A 21,387-nucleotide genomic window follows, 5' to 3' on the forward strand; every position below is an offset into this window, starting at 1 on the left:
AGAGAGAGAGAGAGAGAGAGAGAGAGAGAGAGAGAGAGAGAGAGAGAGAGAGAGAGAGAGAGACATGTCCCCCAACAGAGGGCAGGCGCAATCAAAAGCCTAGTCTGTTCCGGTCACAACAACACGCAGCGACCAATCTGGAGCAAAGTCACCGTCTCCTTCAAGGGGCCTTATCCCCGCCGTGGCACGTCACCGGCCCGGCCCGGGCTATTTTTAGAACGCGTCTCGTCACCCGGAGGGAGCGGTGGAGGGGGGGGGGGGGGGGGGTGTCATGGAGGGACATTCGGGCTCTGGTGACCAAGCAGCGGGGGATAAGAAAAGGAGAGGGACACCTTGTTCGACCCCCTCCCTAAAACATAAGACTCCCCCCCCCCCCCCCTGCTCGTTCTCCTCTGCCCTGCAGTGTTTGCTGACGCACGCGCGCACACGCACACACACACACAGATGGCACGGGCGGTCGTGTCGTCCAGCACCTCGGCGCAGGTGTCATGACCCCGGCGGTCAAACATAAGGATGACATCAGAGGTCATCGGCCATGATCGCTGGCCCCTCACATGCAGTAATTTCCCCGGGAATTGGGCTTCAGTCGAGTTGACCTTGGTGTGTCCGTCTACATATATATACAAATAAAAAAAGACAGAAAAAGCGACTTTCTCGTGGCCTTGGGGGAGTTTTTTTTCCGGGCACACAGCCAAATACACCTCGATGCCTGCCGACAGTCCCCCCACCCCCTCAGCCACCAATAATAGACGACTGGAATGACGTCAAACGTCTTATCGGTGGGGGGGGGGGGGGGGGGGGGGGGGGGGGGCAAAGAGGTGGGGGACACCTGGGAAATTACAGCGCAGCCCGTCTCATGTCTTCACGGCTGAGATGGTGGCAAACACTGGAGCGGCCGACGCCTCATTGTTCTGAGTGATGATGATGATGGACGGGGGGGGGGGGGCTGCCTCTGATTTTGGCGAAGTGCTTGGAAAAATCTCGAGAGGAGGAGGAGGGGGGGGGGGGGGAGGAGGAGGAGGGGGGGCTTATCTGTCTCATTGCATTCCAGTGGGCTGCATATAAAGGCCAGGCTGCTGATGTACACTCATTTGGATTCTTCTAGCATCATCTTTCCCCTTGTGTGTGTGATCTGAATCTCAGGTCTCTGACACACAGAGCGAGCAACAGGAGCCATCAGAGAGGGGAACATCAATGGATCCATTAAGAAAGATTGCAATGCCTTCTGAGCGGTTAGCATGGGGCTAACATGTTGGGCTTAATTACAATGGGCACGTAATGAGAAGAAGAAGAAAAATTTAATGACATCGGACATTTGAGGAGGATCTAACGACTCCCATTAATGCTCTCAGCTCAAGACGTCATGAAGTTAGTATTTAGCGTTTTTTTGTTATTTATGAATCTCCCCACCCAACCCTGGTTCCATTCTACTAGCAACACAATGGTTTTCAGATCATTAGGCAGCTGTTAAATCTGCAGCGTCCTCTCAGAGCTCTAGAGGGCAAAAGTAACACCATAACGAGAGGCTCCCCATACTGATTATTAATAACCCTAACCCTAGCCTATACTGATTAATAACCCTAACCCTAACCAATACTGTTTAATAACCTTAAACCTAACCCATAGTGGTAAATGGTGCATTTATATAGCGCTTTTATCCAAAGCGCTTTACAATTTTTTGTTCCTCACATTCACCCATTCACTCACACATTCACACACAGACGGAGGAGGCAACCATGCAAGGAGCCAACCTGCTCATCGGGAGCAATTAGGGGTTAAGTGTCTTGCTCAAGGACGCTTCGACACGCTGCCCGAGAGGAGCGGGAATCGAACCGGGAAACTCCGGATTACCAGACGACTGCTCTACCTCGCGAGCAGTATGTCGTCCCCATTAATAACCCTAAACCTAACCCTAACCCATATTGATTACCGTTGCTCAAACTCAAGGTCACGGGCTAAATGGATTGCTCTCCCCCCACCCCTCCTGTTTTTGTTGTGACTGTCGACTAGCATCTGCTATTTATTTCTTCATTGCTGTCGTTGCCTTGAACTTGTCCTTGAGTTTAAAGATCCCCTCCACACGTGATATTAACACTTTAACAATTCGTTTTCCCACCAAACTATCCAATGAACAACTGAAAATGACAGCATCCCTACACTCGCTCATTGAGAGGGCAACACTTTTTTTTTTTTAATGCATAGATCACTAGATGTATCAACCTATATGGATGACAATGTGGCCAGCTGGACAATAGTGACCATGGTGGGTTCACAAGTCATCAGTCACCAGTGGCGGCTGGTGAAAGAATTTCTAGGTGGGGCTGTGCCATATTCACTCAGTTTTTTTTATTGATTGATTGATTGATTGAAGTTTATTTCAAATATGCAACATAACAAACAAACATCAAGTACAGATATAGCCTTAAGCCGTTCAAATAATAAATGTATATAAAAATAATTCAATAACAAAGAACAAACAAAAAAGTCAAACTCTCCAATTGTTGTTGTTGTCATTTACATATATATATTATATTTACTAATTCATACATTACTAGATTTATATTGAAAAAATTAACTTAGTTAACAATACATAACTGTATGTTACCTTGTATAGTTCCTAGCCATTTTCTATACACAACTATATACCTACATATGCACATATATACATTTATATATACATATATACACATACATACTGCCAGTTATCAAACCCCTTCTTCATCTCTGTACCTCTGGAAAACCATTTGACTGTATTTTATTTGAAACTGTTTTATGTTTTGACATTGCTTTAACTCCACAATCAGATCGTTCCATAATTTTACTCCGCAAATTGAAATACAAAGACTCTTCATGGTCATTCGAAAACTGTATCTTTTGAAATTAAATGTAAATTGTAACCCCCATATTGCACGTTGAAACATCTTTAACATATTTCCTGTGAGTTTGCGGTTTGATACATTACAATATCAGTAAATCTTTATAATTTTGACTGTAAGAAAAGTGAATGAGTATGTTCCAGATATCCAACCTTGTGAATGATGCACACAGCTCTTTTCTGTAGGATGGGTGTAATGAGCATTTATAATTATTTCCCCAGACTTCAACGCAGTAAGTTAAATATGGTGAAACTAGTGAACAGTAGAGAATGTGAAGTGATTTGTGATCCAGGACCTGCTTTGCTTTGTTTATTACTGAAATGCTCCTTGCCAATTTAATTTGAATATGTTTGATATGTGATTTCCAATAAAATTTTTCATCAATCATGACACCAAGACATTTTATTTCAGACACTTTCAATTTCCACCCCATTTATTTTTTATCTGTATACATATATCTTTCCTACAATTTCCAAACAGCATTATTTTGGTCTTGGATACATTTTATGACACTTGATCTAAGAAAGCATCTAACCTGTTTTTTGGAGAATTGTGGGAGTAAAGAGACAGGTATATAGTTTGTGAAGTGGTGTTTGCTCCCAGTTTTATACAGTGGTATGACTTTAGCTATTTTCATTTCATCTGGAAATGAACCAGTTTCAGTAACTACAGTATATAACGAAAGGTTATCCTATAACCTAGTTATATGAATACTGGCTGAGCGTCTCGCCCTTCGCCATAATGAGATATCTCTTATCTCCAGCACCTACTGTGCTCATGAACAAAACAAATGCACCCATGCACCTGACCAGCCTCCTATAAGACGCCGGACATGGTCACACTCCCCCTTCCTCGGAAAAAAGTTTCCAACATTGAAAAACCCAACCAAGGGACCTCAGGGCGCTAAGAGCGAGACGCTCAGCCAGTGTTCATATAACTAGGTTATAGGATAACCTTTCGTTATATATAGCATTACTGGCAATCGCGTCTCGCTCTTCGCCATAATGAGATATGGGGCAGAGCAGACGCATGGCCCGACAAGTGTACCCCCTGAGGACCCGCAAGCCCTACTACCAGGGGGGAGGGGAGTCCCGTCCACCCGCCCGTCCTAGTGAAGGGGGGGCGGCAGTCAACTCCACCAAAGTGCGAAAAAGAGGGAACCAGAGACCCCTAAAAACACACAGTACAGGCGGGACCACGTGTGACACAACACCCCGTGGCACACACCCACACACCCCTGCTAACCCACCGACAGGCGGGACGCAGGGGAGGTCCCAGACCTCAGAACCGCCTGGGAGACAGAACCCCCAGTCATGTCCATGAGGTAAAACGAAGGGACCCGGGGAGGACCAGGAGGCCGCAGCACAGATGTCCTCCACCGAGGCCCCCCCTAACAAGGCGGCAGAGGCCACGAGCGGAGTGCGCCCTGACACCCCCAGGGGGGGCCTGTCCAGCCAACGTGTAGCAAAGGGCAATGCCCTCGCACAACCAATGTGACAGCTTGGACAGTGCCTTACCAGCGCGAGGGCCACCGTAACAAACAAAAGTTGATCGGCAGCCCTGAGATCCAGAGTCCGACTGAGGTAAACCCCCAAAGCACGGACAGGACACGACAGATGAAGGCTTGCCTCTAACCCACTAGCGCGAGGAGGCGGATGAAACGCCTAAATCACAATATCCCCGGAGCGAAAAGAGCTCCGGATATTCTTTGGCACGAAGACTGGATTAGGCCTCAGAGTCGCACCGCTATTGGCACAAATAGACAGGCACTCAGGCCGCACCGAGAGAGCACACAGCTCACCCACGCGCTCAGCGGAGGTGACGACCAGCAGGAACGCAGTCTTGGAGACAGCTGCTCCAACGGCGCCTGCTCAAGAGGCTCAACGGGGCCTCAGACAACCGGCCGCGGACCAGTTGGAGGTCCCAATTCGGAGACAGAGAACGTTCCACCGGCTTGAGACGCAGAGCGCCAAGCAGGAACGTCCCACGAGAGGGTGGCTGAACAACGTTCCGCCCCCACACTCGACCCTACGCCACTCCCCAGCGTAAGCCGTGGTAGAGGACGGAGTGCGCGCGTACCGGATAGCGTTAACCACAGAAAGTCAAGACGCATCCCCACCAGATTCACACTGTTAGCAGCCAAGCCTAGAGGCTGCCCCAGAACAGGAAGGCAGAACAGAGTGCCGCATGCCTGAGAGAGGGCCCGTGGTGACCACGGAACAGGCCACGGCGGGGCCACCAAGAGCTGAATCAGGGCCGGGGATCACACAGTTGAGCCCCGGCCCGGCACGACCAGGACCAAGTCCCGCGCTCCCGACGTACCTGCCCCAACAGCTGAGCTTTCAGGTGTAAGGGGGGGAAAGCGTACAGAATCCCGGACGGCCACGGAATCGGCCCCAGACCTGCCCGACTATGTCTGGACGTAATCCCCACTCGTCAGGGTGAGGACCGCCCTGCGACATCACACCTGCACCCACATTCACCCTGCCGGGGATGTGGAGAGCAGAGCAGATGGAGAACGCCCATAGCCAGAGCCCGACCGCCGCCCGGTGCAGATGGGGGGAGCGCACTCCACCCTGTCTGACAATATACAACGCTGACGTCGTGTTGTCCGTCCTGACCAAAACATGCTTGCCCACCACAAGGTGGTTGAGCCGTTTGAGGACCAGAAGGACTGCCTTCAATCCCAACACATTGAATGTAGCGCAGACCGGGCAGCATGGCAGTTGCCCCCTACTGCGTTGGTCCGACACGCCCCCCCCCCCATCCCATGAGGGAGGCGTCGGTGAAGACCGTGACGTGTGACAGCCTGCTGCCCAAGGGGACCCCGCAGGTGAGGACACCAGACCCTCCCCAGAAAACAAGGTCCCCCAGTACTGACATGGGAACCTTCAGCCGCTTCCATATGTCTCACACCGGGTCCATTTCCATACTGGAAAAAACCACCTCTGCATCCTCCCCATGAAGAGGAGGCCAAGAGGGACCCCAGCAGCAGGCGCATCACGGACAGCGCCAAAACCGTCCTAGGATGGAACCTCCCGAGCGCGCCGAGAACCCAACCACTCACCGCCGCTCCGAGAGGGATGCCCATATAGACCTTGAGCTTAGAAAAAGCCCAAGTACTCCACCCGTTGACTGGGAGGAGGAGAACTCTACTTCCAGTCTACAGCAAAACCCAGGCTGGTGAGACACCACCTGCCTGGTATGAAACCTGGCGATCAACCCTGACCGGCCAAGGACCAGAACGTCGTCCAGGGCAGAATACACTTCATAACCCCCGACGACGCAGAGGCCCCAGTGCGGTCTACACGCACTTGGTGAAGATGCGGGGAGCCAGAGAATAGCCGAACGGCAGCCTCTGGTACTCATACGCTAAGCCCTGCAAAGGAAGCGTAGGTAAGCCCTAGGATGGAAGATCGGGATGCGAACACGCATCCTACAGGTCTATGGAGGAGAACCAGGCCCCCACCTGACAGCGTCTAACTTGGTGCTGGTCCGCCAGAAACCGTAGATAGGCGGCCCGGTCCCACCCGCTGTGCGTTGCCTCTGGCTGCGCGGTGTGAGGCGGTGTGGGGCCTAGGTCAAATACCGCCTGCGCTCTCTCAAGGGGAGACTGATCCAACCAAGATGTCTGTAAACAAGCGTTGACAGCATCCTAGCCCTCCCTGCGGTTATAGCTCACGGCTAGGTCAAAGCTAATAACCTCAAAACCTTGCGCAATGTTTCGACGTCGGCTGGCCCTAAGGCCCCGCCACCCGACATCATTTTTGACAGAAAAAACAGCAATTCTAACAATGTTACTAGTCGCTGCTAATTCTATACCGTGGCGGTATAGGCTTAACAGCCCACCAGCCACCTGCCGGGCCGACTCGCCTCATGGCGTCGGCCGGGCGGGACACCGTTCAACCATGTCAGAGGCAAAGGACTGATGCCACCTGCTTCACAAGCACGGAGCACCAGTGGTGGCTGCAACAAAAAACTACTACTAGTGAAAGCACTGCCTCACTAGTAGGAATGCAGCAACCTCCACTGTGGTGTGCACCTGAAGGGGTAAATGAATAAATTAGGGATGCTCGATATTTTTACCGATACCGATATACCGATATTGTCCAACTCTTAATTTCCGATACCGATATCAACCGATACCGATATATGCAGGGTTCCCCCCCCCCCCCCCCCCAATTCTTTTTATAATTTCAGGTAATTAACATTACATATCTCTTGTTGTGGAATTAACACAACATTATGCATACTTTTGACAATAAATAAAATCAGAATTTGTTCTTACTTGCTTGCCTGGGTAAATAAAGGTTATAGAAATGTAAAAAAAAATTATTTATTTATTTTTATAAACCGATACCGATATTTTCCGATATCACATTTTAATGCCGATATCGGCCGATAATATCGGTAGGCCAATAATATCGGACATCCCTAGAATAAATGAACGAAAACTCCACTAACACACTGCAGAATGGGCTAGCCCATACACACAATGTTAAGGGGATGCAGACCAGAGAAACACCAGTCCCGCACACAATTCATAGATTCACAAAAAGCACACCAGCCCTAGGCCTCGGCCCATCCACCCATGAAATGGTAAACAAGCCCCCGTCAAAACTCCCAACAGTAGACACCGATTGACCGTCAGCATGAATGGTTAAGAGGAGGGAAGACCTTTTAAAAAAGACAGCCCTCGGCGGGGAACAAGAACGGAGACCCTGCATTGTAGCATTAGCATTAGCCGCGCGCACTAGGATAGCTGGGAAAACACCCAAAACAGAGTCATGACGACCATGTTTTCCCAAATATCCTGCCCCTCGCGCCAATACACAACTAGGCTGTCTCACGGGACAACGAGCAGTATCACAAATGCTAGCATTAATGCCTGGCAGCGCAGGCCCTACCTGTGCGCGACCTAGCCCGACAGCTAGCCGCCGCGCAACGTCCCTCGGTCCGCTGTCACGAGATGAGGAAACCCAGGACAGACCCGATGCGCTGTTAGGATGTGCCGAGAAGATTCCAGGGGCTGGTGAATCTCCGGCGAAAACCCAACATTGTGTAATTTCTCTCTGCATTTCATAACAACTAGTTCATGGAGTGCACTGCAGCATCCATGATGGAAACAAAAAAAAGAGGAAGGCGGAGTGTGACCATGTCCGGCGTCTTATAGGAGGACGCCGGGGCGTGGCCTGGTCAGGTGCATGGGTGCATTTGTTTTGTTCATGAGCACAGTAGGTGCTGGAGATAAGAGATATCTCATTATGGCGAAGAGCGAGACGCGATTGCCAGTAATGCTATATAACCAGACCTGAAAACTGATAAGAGGTGAAAAAGGTAACATGTTTTTGTAAACCAAACCCCTGTAGGGGTGTGGGGGCATGAAGAAAATCGTTGTGATTTCAACATGTAAACGAAGCACTCAGAGAAGAAATAAAGGGAAAGGACAACCCGGGTCTGACAGCACTACAATTACATTTTCACATCATAATATCATAACGCAGAGGCTGAGATCCACTTTTTCTGTTGCCGGGTGTTGAGTGTTGATCTCATTTGCATACTCACGCTGTGTGATGTCATACGCATGTTTACGTATGTTACGTTCACGTTTCATATAAATGTAAGAGCGCAAAATAAATCTTTCTCTTTCCGGCATGTGAACCGATGCAAGTAGTCATGTGTGTTCTTTATTATCAAAGACAACTAACCTACTAGCTAGCAAGCATGGCTGCACCACCGCCAACACCGGGAGAATGAATTGGAAGAGCTGTCGTGTGTCGCACTAACCCTTTCAGAAGCATTGTGGTCTGGGCTTGAACTTTCCATGAATGTGTTTCTATAAATCCATTTAGTTAAATCCAGCACTGAATGTATCTAGTGATTATTATACATTTTCGACGACGACAACAACTATTAGCGTTAGTTATTTCCCGGACGTGATGTCACACGAATGCCAATAGACAATTCGTTTTATTAGTGTGAAGTTCTGTGAACGTATACATTTTATCCAGTGCACATTTGGATAGTATTGTAATATTGTGATATCCCATGGATTATATATATTATATAGCTGTTTTCTTTTATACATTTCAACATTTGATTGCTGCATTCATTTTCTTTTTCATTTCATTCATTGTGTTCATCATTGTCGTCCTCACGTCACGTGCTTGGGGCGCTAAATTAATCGCCCTTTAGGCATCATATTTACAGCAAAGACACTGATTGGCAATATTTACGTTGCGGTACATTTATTTTGCCATGTCATTTTTCAATTGGCTGCGTTGCGCACTGACTGGGGCGATGTTTCTAGCGCCCCTGAAGAGAGAGGGGATGAACAGGAAGCACAAACAATGATTTATATAGTATATATTACACGTTATATCTTGCATGAGTAATTATTATTATACTTTTTTTTTATTATATTTTTTGCTGTCGAAATCTACTATTATATAAAAACCACTTTCTACCAGGGGGGGGCGGCGCCCTAGCGCTCTCTATGGACCAGCCGCCACTTTCAGTCACACAGACTAGTCACACAGTAAAGTGAGCCGCACACGGCGGGCGATTTTTGCCAGCCGACCGATTTTTTAAGCGAGGCGACCAACAGAATTGTATCGCTGCCATAGTTATGAATGAGACAACCCACACGGCAGGAGATTTTCGAGCTACGATCGCGCAGAAACTTCTGTCGCCTGGCTAAATATCGCCTCAATCCTATTTTTTTAGGCGACGGCAGGCGACACAGCAAGGACAATGAGGAAATAATTACTTCTACTGGTGTATCATTTGTACACCATTAATTTATCAATACATTCATTGATCAATAACCTACGTATTATTACCATGCTACTTATGTTAATTATTATTAACAGGAACAATTTAAATAAATAACGTTAGTTGGGCGGCTGGGTGGCGCAGCGGACATTGCGCTCGTCACCAACGCAAGAGACACCGGGTTCGACTCTGGCTGTCGGCGTTGCCTCCGGCTTGGGCCGGCCGTCATACTAACTCAATTGGCAGAGTTAGCGGGTGGAAGTCGATGGGTGGTAATCTGGACGTTGTGGACAGCGACTCCTACAGGTCGGTTGGGGGACGCCTGCACAGCAGAGACAGGAAAATAGCGGGGGTAGTGTGAGCCTCCCATACGTTACACCTCATCCAAATGAGAGTCCGCGCTGGCAGGTGAAAAGATGTGACAGGCTGCCTCCACATGTATCGGAGGGGACATGTGATGCAAGGCTTCTATCCCTACAACCGACCAGTGGGGGGCATATGCGAGCAACGTTCAAGACAGGGGAAGGGAGAATTGGCACGGCTAAATTGGGATGGGAGAAAAAAAGAAAAAAAAATGTGAAAAAGTTAGTTGGAGAACCTATAGTGGCCGCTTGTCATTAACTAATAAATTGACAATGCGCCACGTACGGTCCGTCCTCCCATATCTCCCGGGGGGAAACAACACCCCCAGCTAAACAGTGCGACACATATATAGCTTATTATACCTGAACGGTTGGGTCTGGTGTGGGGTGCTAAGTGATTGTCGTTGAGCGACAGATGATCGTATCGCCAGGCGACGTCGCTCGCTCGCCGTCTGCGGTCGGCTTTAGTCACACATGCTACTCAGATTTTGAGGAAGTACAGAGAAGCCTCTCCTTCAACAATGTGAAAAGGGCGCTCTGGTGACAAGTTCTGCACAAATAACAATCTGTATAGTTAAAGTCATGCCTCCAAGAGGAGGTAACTGTAGAACAAACATATTTTTGAGTGGAAGGGACCTTTAATTAGTAAATGGAAATGAAAATGTCCTGCTGTACAGAACACACAGTCGCGTCTGGGCTCATTTAGGTTCTGCATCAGACAGTGGCCACAGCATTCATGTATCCCCCCCCCCATCCTCCCACCCCCCACATCCCCACCCCCTGGACAATACAACTTTCTGTTGAGCTGGGCACACTGCTATTCTCACTGCAGGCATGCTAAATAAAACAGGACTGATTGATTGATGAACACTCTCAGTCAACCCAGCATGTGGAAGGAGGGATGGAGGGAAAGTCAAGAGAGAGAGAAAGAGAGAGGGGGGGTTGGGGATTATGGTGAAGTAGAAAAAGTATTGAGCGGGAGGGAGAGAGAGATTAGAGAGAAAGAGAGGAGAGGAGATAGGGAGGAGTGGGAAAGAGCAAAAGAAAGAGGTAGGGAGGGAAATAGAAAGGGAGAGAGAGCAAGAGAGGTAATGAGTGAGAGAGAGAGAGAGAGAGAGAGAGAGAGAGAGAGAGAGAGAGAGAGAGAGAGAGAGAGAGGGAGAGAGAGAGAGAGAGAGAGAGAGAAAGCAAGATTAGGGGGAATCGAAGTGCAGTGGACATTGATAAACAGGAAGATAAAGGGCAGTGTAGGAAGATGAATGCGTCTCACCTATCCACTTGTCAGTCCCGTACCAGGACAGATTGCCCTTAGTGCTGTCGTAGTATCCAATCTTCTTATAGCTCCCCCCTACCGAGGGCCCGCAGACAAGAGAGAGAGAGAGAGAGAGAGAGAGAGAGAGAGAGAGAGAGAGAGAGAGAGAGAGAGAGAGAGAGAGAGAGAGAGAGAGACAGAGACAGAGAGAGAGAGAAAGAGACAGGGTCACCACACTATAAATGCGCACACACACACAGACACACATACTGGTATATATATTATATATATTCCTAACTCAAAATGTCGCCTGCCAGAGTGCAATATCTTACGGATTCCAACCCCTGAAACTCAGGATAAATAATTGAACACATTTTTTCATTTCTACCCTTGAATTTAATCCAATAAATTTTTTGATTATTTGACTTTATCACTTTTATTATTATTATCATTATTATTATGATTTCTTGAGGGGAGGGTGTGAGTGAGTCATCTGTCTGCCAGCGATGCTGTCGCGTTTCCCAGCGCTTATTGGTAATTGTAGAGTAATATCCCAGTACAACAACGCTGGGGTGGGGGGGGGGGGGGGGGGGGGGTGGGGGGGGTGGCCTGAGTCTCTCCTAGGCTCTACCCAACCCCACCCCTGTACCCAGGGCAAAAACAAGCTTAAGTGAAAAATGATCATCTGATCATTAGGCATAATTACTAGGCTCAACTCACAGGCCTCCCCAGAGAAGTGCTACAACATGTTTTAGAGTGAGGGGGGAGATTTGTACTGAGTAGCTGATAATGTCCACGTCCAATGCCGCTTTTCCACTGCATGGTATCTACTCGACTCGACTCTACTTGACCCTACTTGCTATTGGTACCTGGTACTTAGTTAGTTTTCCACTGCAGGTAGTAATTGATTCTCTCTTCTGACCAATCAGTGTTTCAGGTCACTCTTTGGTACCCGTTCTACCCGCTTGGAACCTCGACAAAGCAGGTACTAAAAAAAGTACCCGGTACCAGGCACCATCCGCAAATTTCGGCAATGGAAAACCGAAAAGGCAGAGTAGAGTAGAGTCGAGTCCAGGAGATACCATGCAGTGGGAAAGCGCCATAAGTCTCTCTCCACTTAGCCATGTCCATCCAGAAAAAAGAAAGACGTCCAGCTCCAGTGCTGAAGCCATCTCCCCCTCCCCTTGGTCTCTGGGTTTCCACCTGGGTCCTGCAGACGTCCTTGTGCGTCTCGCTCGTGCAACGGGTGCATCACCAGCTGTCGTCAATCAGTCACACAGTGTTGTGGTCCCAGTGTAGTCACTAAATCCTTAAGCACCAATATGTGGTTTAAAGTCCTCAAGCAACAACATGTGGTTTAAAGTCCTTAAGCACCAATATGTGGTTTAAAGTCCTCAAGCTACAAAATGTGGTTTAAAGTCCTCAAGCAACAAAATATGGTTTAAAGTCCTCAAGCAACAAACAATATGGTTTAAAGTCCTTAAGCACCAATATGTGGTTTCTGTCTATTAAATTTTAGTGTATGTATATATTCTCAGAACTGCACTATTACACTATTTGACTCTGTCTATTACTCTTTTTATTATTGTCTATGTTTAAACCTGAATCAAACCATAAACAAGTTGGCCTGTTGGGATGTTCGATCCTAATGTGAAAAACTGTGATTTTATGTCTGCACTTTATGTGCTCATTTTATGCCTGTCTTTTTTCTGTTGTGAAGCACTTTGAGCTGCAATTTCTGTATGAAAGGTGCTATACAAATAAAGTTGTATTATTATTATTATTATTATTATTATTATAAATCTCAATTCCGAGTCGAGTCTCGAGTCCCCAGTGTTCGAGTCCGAGTCCAAGTCCGAGTCACCAAAGAAGAGCCTGAGTCGAGTCCGAGTCCCCATTACCCTAGTCCGAGTCTGAGTCATCAAGGTTGAGTCCACTCCACTCTGGCAGTCAAAGAGCTGACATACAAATAAAAAAAGGTCTATCATTAAACATAAAATGACACAGTGGTCACTAGGGGTGGAGGGAAAAATCGATACTGTATCGATACAGGGACGCCAAGTATCGATATTTAATTATTCAAAAAAATAATAATAAAAAAAAAATTGTATAAGGAAGTTGCATTGTTCATTTCAATAGCTGTAATAGTACAGTAGTCCACACACACGCACACATGTGCATTCAGTTAAGTTGGAATATGACTGTAATACAAACAGTTCAGTTTGTCAGGTACAGGATTGCTTGAGAAAATACCATGTTCTGCAATAAAAATTATTGAAGTGAGATGAACAGACTGAACTTTATTTTATTAAATCAAATCAAATCAAATAAAATGTATTTGTAAGGCCCGACAACACACGTTAATGTCCCCATGGGCCAGACACGTCTTCTTTAAACAAGTCAAGAAGAAACATAACAAGTCAAGAACAAAACAAGAAGACCATAAGGTCCAACAAATTTAAAATAAATGCAAATAAATGAATGAATGCAAACACTCCCAGACATACCCCACGCGAAGGTAAGGAAAAACTCACAAAAACCTAACAATAGGGAAAAATGCACCACAGGCAGAGTGCATGCAATAGCAACTGACCATTTTGAAAGATTAAAGATAGAGCTGATAGCGAATCTATTTGAGGCACAAGGGCGGCGCAAAGAGGGTCGCGTCCTCCCCGTCTTAATCACGGATAGATAAAACATGTTGACAAAGTTTTACTTTGCAGTTGAAAAAAGGTAATAAATCGCAATATTAATATCGCAATACTCAGCATATCGCAATATATTTAGTATCGCAATACTATCGTACCGTGACTCAAGTATCGTGATAGTATCGTATCGTGAGGCCTCTGGTGATTCCCACCCCTAGTGGTCACCATTTCAAAGCGAGGTTATTTACTTTGTGACACAATAGTCACACAAATGCATCTTATGCCAAATGATTAGGGCCTATTACCAAAAAATAAATAACTGTATTTATCAATGAACAAGTCCGAGTCCTTGTCTGCACCTTCAGAGTCTAAATGCAGTCAATGTTCAAATCCAAGTCCAAGTCCAGGTCATCAGTGCTCAAGTCCAAGTCGAGTCACGAGTCCTGAAAATCAGTCCAGGACACGTCTATTCGAATACCAACGGAGTTGTGCGTTTTGCGAAACTGATTGGCCACTGACGTTTCTGGTCATGTGACATGTGCACCAATCGTGTGACGGCAAGTTCTTTTGACGAGCTGTGTCTTTGCCCATTTCCGCGTCGAACAGCCTGCAAACTACCTAACGCCTAGTTTATCACTGGTTAAGCTTAGGCGACTCTTTCGAAGTTGGTTAAGGTTAGAGTTTGGAATCAGGGCTGGCGTTCTATCGCCCTGCTCTAAGACAAACTCTAACCTTAACCAACTTCGAAAGAGTGCCTAAGCTTAACCGTCAAAAGAACTTGCCGTCACACGATTGGTGCACATGTCACATGACCAGAAACGTCAGTGGCCAATCAGATTAGCAAAATGCACAACTCCGTTGGTATTCGAATATAGGCGTCCAGGACTCGAGTACTACAACACTGCAGTCACACCCCCTTTTGTACTTATGTCTGTTTCCCCCAGTCAGTCGGTGCTTGTTCGTCAGTCTGTGTTCGGTGTTCCTGATCGAAAGCCAGCCGCTACGTTTATAGTTATTTTATGTCCGTCTTGCCAGTGTAGCTAGTGAGAACAACCCGCCTGCCTGCTCCACTACATTAAATGCACCAGCTTGTTGGCTTTCACATCGTCTGTCTCCTGCAATTTCATTGCACTGCACTTGGATCCACACCAGAACCACACCTTACAGCCCGAGACCCGGCCTCGCTCCACCAAACTGTCTTTTTCTGAGAGGAAGGAAAGGAAGGAAGTGGGGTACCAGACAAATAGAGGAAAACAACATGCTTCACCTTCCTCCTCTCCCTCCCAGAGCCTTCCAGTGAGGTGTCATAAATCTTACAGCTTGTCAAGAGACACAAAGGTGCAGAGAGACTGAACACACGAACACAGGCATGATGATCAAAACACAGCCAGTGAAACGCTTGCCTCTTGCAAGGCAAGAGCCCAACAACACCAGAGATAACTGGCTGCCACGGCCATGTGATTGAGAAGGTTGGCGGAGCCCGACAATCCACCTTTTGTGACCATGCCCCTAACCCGTCGTTAAGTAGTAGAAGATGTTGTTTTTAGTTTCATGAGGATAACACCACCGGGAGGCCAGATGACTCCGAACTTGACCGGCCTCCTTGCTATGGTAAGGCAAGCATAATTGTCAAGTTTGGTGGAAATCAGAACAGGAAATACACTAACTATTTAACGTTTGGTCTGATGGTGGGACTACAGGGATGAGGTCACCAAAATATTATTTCTCTAGGGGACAAGAATGTGCACAGCAAATTAGAAAATATTTGAAGAAAGGGTATTTAAGATACACCAATTCTAAAATCGAAGGTTTGGCCTGTGCTAGAGAAAAGGTCATGGGGTCACCAAAATCCATCCTTCCTACAGGGGTCATGAACATCAACATGCACTGCAAATTTGAAATTATTTGAATGGAAGCTGTTAGAGATACACTAATGTGAAAATGTAATGTTTTGCCTGATGGTGGCACTAGAAAAAAAGTCATGAGGTAACCAAAATCAATAGAATTCATCCTCTAGGAGTCATGAATCTGCACCACAACTTTGAAAAGATTCAACTGAAAGCTATTAGTTATTGCATTCACAAGTTGGATATGAATGTTTGGCCAGGTGGTGGTGCTAGAGCAAAGGTCATGGGGTCACCAAAATCAATAGGCTTTAATGTGCAATAATAAATGTGCACTATAAATTTTAAATTATTCGAATGAAAGCTATTTCAGTTATCACGTTAACATGAAAACGGCTGTGGCGGTCGGGGTAAATCCATAATATCCAGAGATATAATGAATATAGGAGGGAAGGGGTATGGGCTAATATCTGATGAAACAATACTGACACCCTGTTACCGCCTTCTGTTGCCCCCCAGGTCCGGAGGGTGAGATGAGAGATGAAAGCAATGACAGCTTCAGCAATGACAGTGCTATTTTTACCAAACACACCTCACTTACTCCCCCCCCCCCCCCCCCCCCCAGTATTCGTTCTTATCACCATGACAACCCACCCCCGCCATATACAAGTGAAGGTAGTCAAAGTTGACCGTCCCCACGCTCATGACATGTTTCTACTTGAGACTTCAATCTCCTTAGTCAATGACAAAAATATATATGCGTTGGACTGTGACGTCAGAGGAGACACTACAGGCTGCGCTGGAATGCACAGACTGGAATGTGTTTCGTGATAACACAGCCAACCTTAACGAATACACTGAAACGGTGCTTGACTTTGTCTATACTCTGGTAGAAGAAACAATCCCCTCTACCACAATTAGAATTTACCCAAATCAAAAGCCTTGGGTAGATAAAACCGTCCGTGAGGCTCTGAAAGTGCGCACCTCAGCATACAACGCCGGGCTTGTGACAGGCAACATGGATGAACACAAGATGGCAAGATACAACATCAGGAGAGCAGTAATAGAGGCAAAACGGCGTTACAGGCATAAAGTTGAACTTCAGTTTGAACAGGCTGACTCTAGAGGCATGTGGCAGGGCCTCAGAACGATGACAGATTACAAAGGCACCTACCTCAAGCTGAACAGTGACATCTCCTTAGCAAATGATCTCAATACCTTCTATGCGAGGTTTGAGGCGGTGAATAACAACACCAGCCTACAAACCACTGCAATGGAGGGGGGGCGCTGCTGATGGAGATTCAGTGTTCAGAATAACAGAACATGAGGTGAGGAGGACCTTTAAGAAAGTGAATATCAGGAAGGCAGCAGGACCGGACGGCATCCCCGGCGGCGTCCTAAAAGTCTGTGCCGACCAACTGGCCCCGGTATTCACTGACATATTTAACCTGTCCTTAGAACAGGCTGTCATCCCCACCTGTTTGAAGAAGTCCACCATCATCCCTGTACCCAAAAAATCGACGCCCACTTGCCTCAACGACTACCGCCCTGTAGCTCTCACCTCCATAGCCATGAAGTGCTTTGAGAAGCTAGTGAAGGGCTACATCTGTTCCTCCCTCCCCATCAACCTGGACCCCCTGCAATTTGCATACCGCCCCAACAGGTCCACGGAGGACGCCATAGCCCATGTGCTGCACACAGCAGCATCACACCTGGACAAGAGGCAGGGGAACTATGTGAGAATGCTATTCATCGACTACAGCTCAGCATTCAATACCATAGTCCCCTCCAAACTCATAGCCAAGCTCAGGGACCTGGGCTTGAACTATGACCTCTGCCAGTGGGTCTTGGACTTCCTGACGGGCAGACCCCAGGTCAGGGCTGTACACTGCGACGAGATGATCGCGAATTGCCCCTTTAATTGGCCGTTGCGATTGGTAAATATTATCTGGGGGCGGGCTTGCGAGTAGTGCTTTCAAGCCTTGCATTCGCATTTCACTCCTAAATTATCCAAGGCGTGTGATGACGCGATGACGTCACTCACGCGAGCTGAGCAGTGAGCACTCAGCAGGTATGATCAGCGGGAACAATCGACAATGACGCGAGTTTCTCCTTCTCTCACCGGCTGGAATATGGATTATAAACACTAACTGAATCATATTCAATTCACCCAGTTCTTCCTGTGGGACTAGTTGGCGGTGCCAGCAGGGGGAGGCGGTGGCAGGCGGAGCGCAGGAGGAAGGCGTCGAGGAGAAGCAAGTCACCTGAATGGAAGTGGAGAGAAACAGTCTCTTCGGCGTTGAACGTGAACCTGAGAGGACGTATCGTTGAGGAGCCCCGTCGTGGAGCACACGGGGGAATGTAATTGGACTCAAGTATATTTCGTGTTATGATAGAAATATAAGCGTTAGTAGCGTGTTGAACATCCGAACGGAACAACCCTAGTGATACAGCGGGTTATACTAGAAGTAAGCGGTATATTGAAGTGGCTAATGCTAACTGTATCCCCTCCAGCGAGGTACCCACGGCAAGCGTCGCCTGAAGAGAGCTGGTGGTTAGAGGCACCGTGCGCTGGCTGCATGTTCGTTAGCAGGAGGGCCTTCTCAGACCCACAGAGTAGCTTCAGTTAAGGTAGCCTTCAGATTAGCACGCGCGCCAACCCAGCTCGCCTACCAGCAGCTTGTCAGCACCGGCAGCTCAGCAGACCAGCAGCAGGCTTCGGTTCGACGGAGCAGAGGACGCCGCCTCTCCAGCAGAGGTCGCCACAACACAGCACGCGCCTCCAACCTGCTACTGACCCCCTGCCTACCACAGCTTGCTGGCTCTTGTGACGAGAGCGTTCAACGCCATCTTACCACCCGGACGGGTGGTGGTGAGGGCGGGGCCGCCATCTTGGCTAAGTACAGTGGCACTTCGGTACATTGCACAGTGTGTCACGGCCTACGGGCGAAGATAATGGTTGCTAACCACAGTGTATAGGGGTACCCCCACAAACATTTCATGCCGGCATTAGTTAGGACTTTTGTTTGGTAAAGTGGGCCCACATTTTCATTTCATTTTGAGTGTAATAACATGTATGTTCATTCATATTGATTTCCCATCCAGTTAACCATTCTCTTCTTGGGGGTAACGTAACGCTGCCATATATGTAAAGCCTTAGAGAGGTATTATTATTGGTACTAGCCCAGACGTGGGTAATGAGTCAGTTACATTTGAGTCTGCAATATCTGGGTCTATTATCTTTGAGTCTGCAATATCTGAGTCTATATTATTTGGGTGTACAATATCAGTTGTCTGCAAGGTATTGAGTTACGACTCGAATAATAGGAGAACTACATTTCATTTGACTCATTGCTATTTGATATTTGTAACTGACCAGTCCTTAAATAACACTAAAAGATGTAGATGGGAATCTTGTGTGTGTGTCAATACCTGAGCCTTAACACTAACCCTTTTGGTGCGGGTAACGTTAATGCAATTAACCCTTTCTTACCTACCTTCCCCTTCCAGTCATTAAGGTCTCTAGTGGTCATTGAGGGAGGGAACTGCTTGGGGGGAAACGAACATTGTTATTCATCTACCAGTCACCAGGTGTGGGAGGGCTAACGGAGGTATTGGGGGAAGTGAGAGTGTGTTGGGGAAATACTGCTGACCGCCCTGGAGAGGCGACAAGACCAGAGCACCGAACCCAGGTTGGTAAATCCCGGGCCCCATCCACTCCTGCTGCCGGCCTCCAGTTTGACGCTCCAGGCCCAAAGACGAGGGGGCAGTCAGACTGAGCTCTGCTGCGTCCTGCTACCTTGTGACTGCCAGCAACCGTTCCCACAAAATCCACCCTGCTACACATGCTATACTATTTTATTTCATACTTATCTTGTCTAGCACAGTCTCTGGAGCGTACCAGTAAGAAGCATTTTGTATAAAAGTATTCTGTACTTCTGTATGACAACTATTAAAGAAACTTGAAAACTTGAAACTAATTACGGAAGAAAGCAAGCTAAGACAAAAATATAGGTTTCAGAGTGGGCACAATGGCGGCAAACTAATATATTATACAGTGTGTGGAGACTTTTTGCGATATGTTTCTTAAAAGACCAATGAACACAACACTCTGTAATTGGACCCATGTCAAACAGACCTCAGACTGTCAGGTTGGGAAATCACACCTCCTCCACCTGACCCTGAGCACAGGTGCCCCTCAGGGCTGTGTGTTGAGTCCTGTCCTCTACTCACTATTTATTCACCCATGACTGTGTACCTGTCCATGAATCCCACACCATCATTCAATTTGCAGACAACACCACAGTGGTAGGCCGGATCTCTGACAACAACGAGGCGGCATACAGGGATGAGATCCAACTAGGGATGTCCGATATTATCGGCCTACCGATATTGGCATTAAAAAGTGATATTGGAAATTCGGTTAAAAATGTTTACTTTTTATTTTTTCTTTACATTTGTTTAACCTTTATTTACCAGGCAAGCAAGTAAGAACAAATTCTGATTTTGTTTATTGTCAAAAGTATGCATAATGTTGTGTTAATTCCACGACAAGAGATATGTAAGGGATCATTGTCGCAAAATAATTGACCGACACAGGGACACGGAGTTTAGAACACAGAGGCGCCTCGCCGAGGTGTTTTAAACGTCAGTGAAGGTCAATTATTTTGCGACAATGACCGAGTATAGCTATACATTATCCCGCTTATTACATGGCTAACTTACTAACAATATACCTAATTCATTTTACACCATCGACAAGACGAGATCAAATGCAGCCGCAGTTGTTCTGTGGCTCTGTCAGCCCAAATAAAGTGATTATTATTATCGCTGGCAGCCGGCAGGTGTGTCTGATTCCACTGATGCAGTGTGCAGTGATGGGCAGTAGCTAGCTACAAGTAGCAACGCTACATAGCTTAACTACAATTCTCAGTAGCGTGCTGGTAGCGTCGCTACTTTTTAACCAGGGTAGCGGTCTCTGTAGCGGAGCTATTTATAGAACGAAGTAGTGACGTAGCGACAAGGAAACGCTACACGCTACTGTCGGGAGAAACAGTCTAGACTAGAAGATTTGTGAGGAGAAAAAAAAACTCCCCGTAAAAAACCCACTATGATTGGTTGGTTGGTTTAGATATGAGTATGACGACTCACGATTGGGTATGGTAGGCCAACACATTACGGGTAGGCCAATCAGAGGCAGGATAGGGCGGGACTCCAACCCGCAAAGCAGGAAGTGAAAATCAAAACACAGACGTACTGAATGAATGCAATTTAACGGATTACATTAACCAGTCCGCGCGAAATGGCAGAGGGGTTCGATGGCATTGATGAAGATGATGATGTCAATAACAACAATGCCTCTCCATGGCCCTATCTGGGACACATTTATGAGTTTGACTGAAAAAACGGCTAAAACATATGCTGCTCTCAACACGTCCAGCACTAACTTGAGAACACATTCAGGTGAGCTGATGAAAATCAACTGTTCCCAAACAGCACACAAGTCAGTACACTTTTTGTCAACAGCTTTAACTAACAGATAGCTGCTATCATGATGATGTTTCACTGTAGGCAGAAAATGAACAATATTATGGGGGTGGAGAAAAGAAAAAAAGAGGGAAAAGCAGTGGT

At 47.1% G+C, this 21,387-nt stretch overlaps 1 protein-coding gene across 1 annotated transcript in view; it reads right to left on the reverse strand.

The window, feature by feature from the left end:
• gabbr1b (gamma-aminobutyric acid (GABA) B receptor, 1b) overlaps window positions 1-21,387 on the reverse strand; it is a gene marked incomplete at both ends in the record, with an annotated part of 304,126 nt that overhangs the window by 57,701 nt on the left and 225,038 nt on the right. The window contains 1 exon segment of the mRNA XM_084311948.1: window positions 11,283-11,360. Within this exon segment, the coding sequence (XP_084168074.1) occupies window positions 11,283-11,360 (78 nt within the window).

The sequence above is a fragment of the Notolepis coatsorum genome (genome assembly GCF_963971535.1).
Source record: "Notolepis coatsorum genome assembly, chromosome: 4".
NCBI lineage: Eukaryota > Metazoa > Chordata > Actinopteri > Aulopiformes > Paralepididae > Notolepis > Notolepis coatsorum.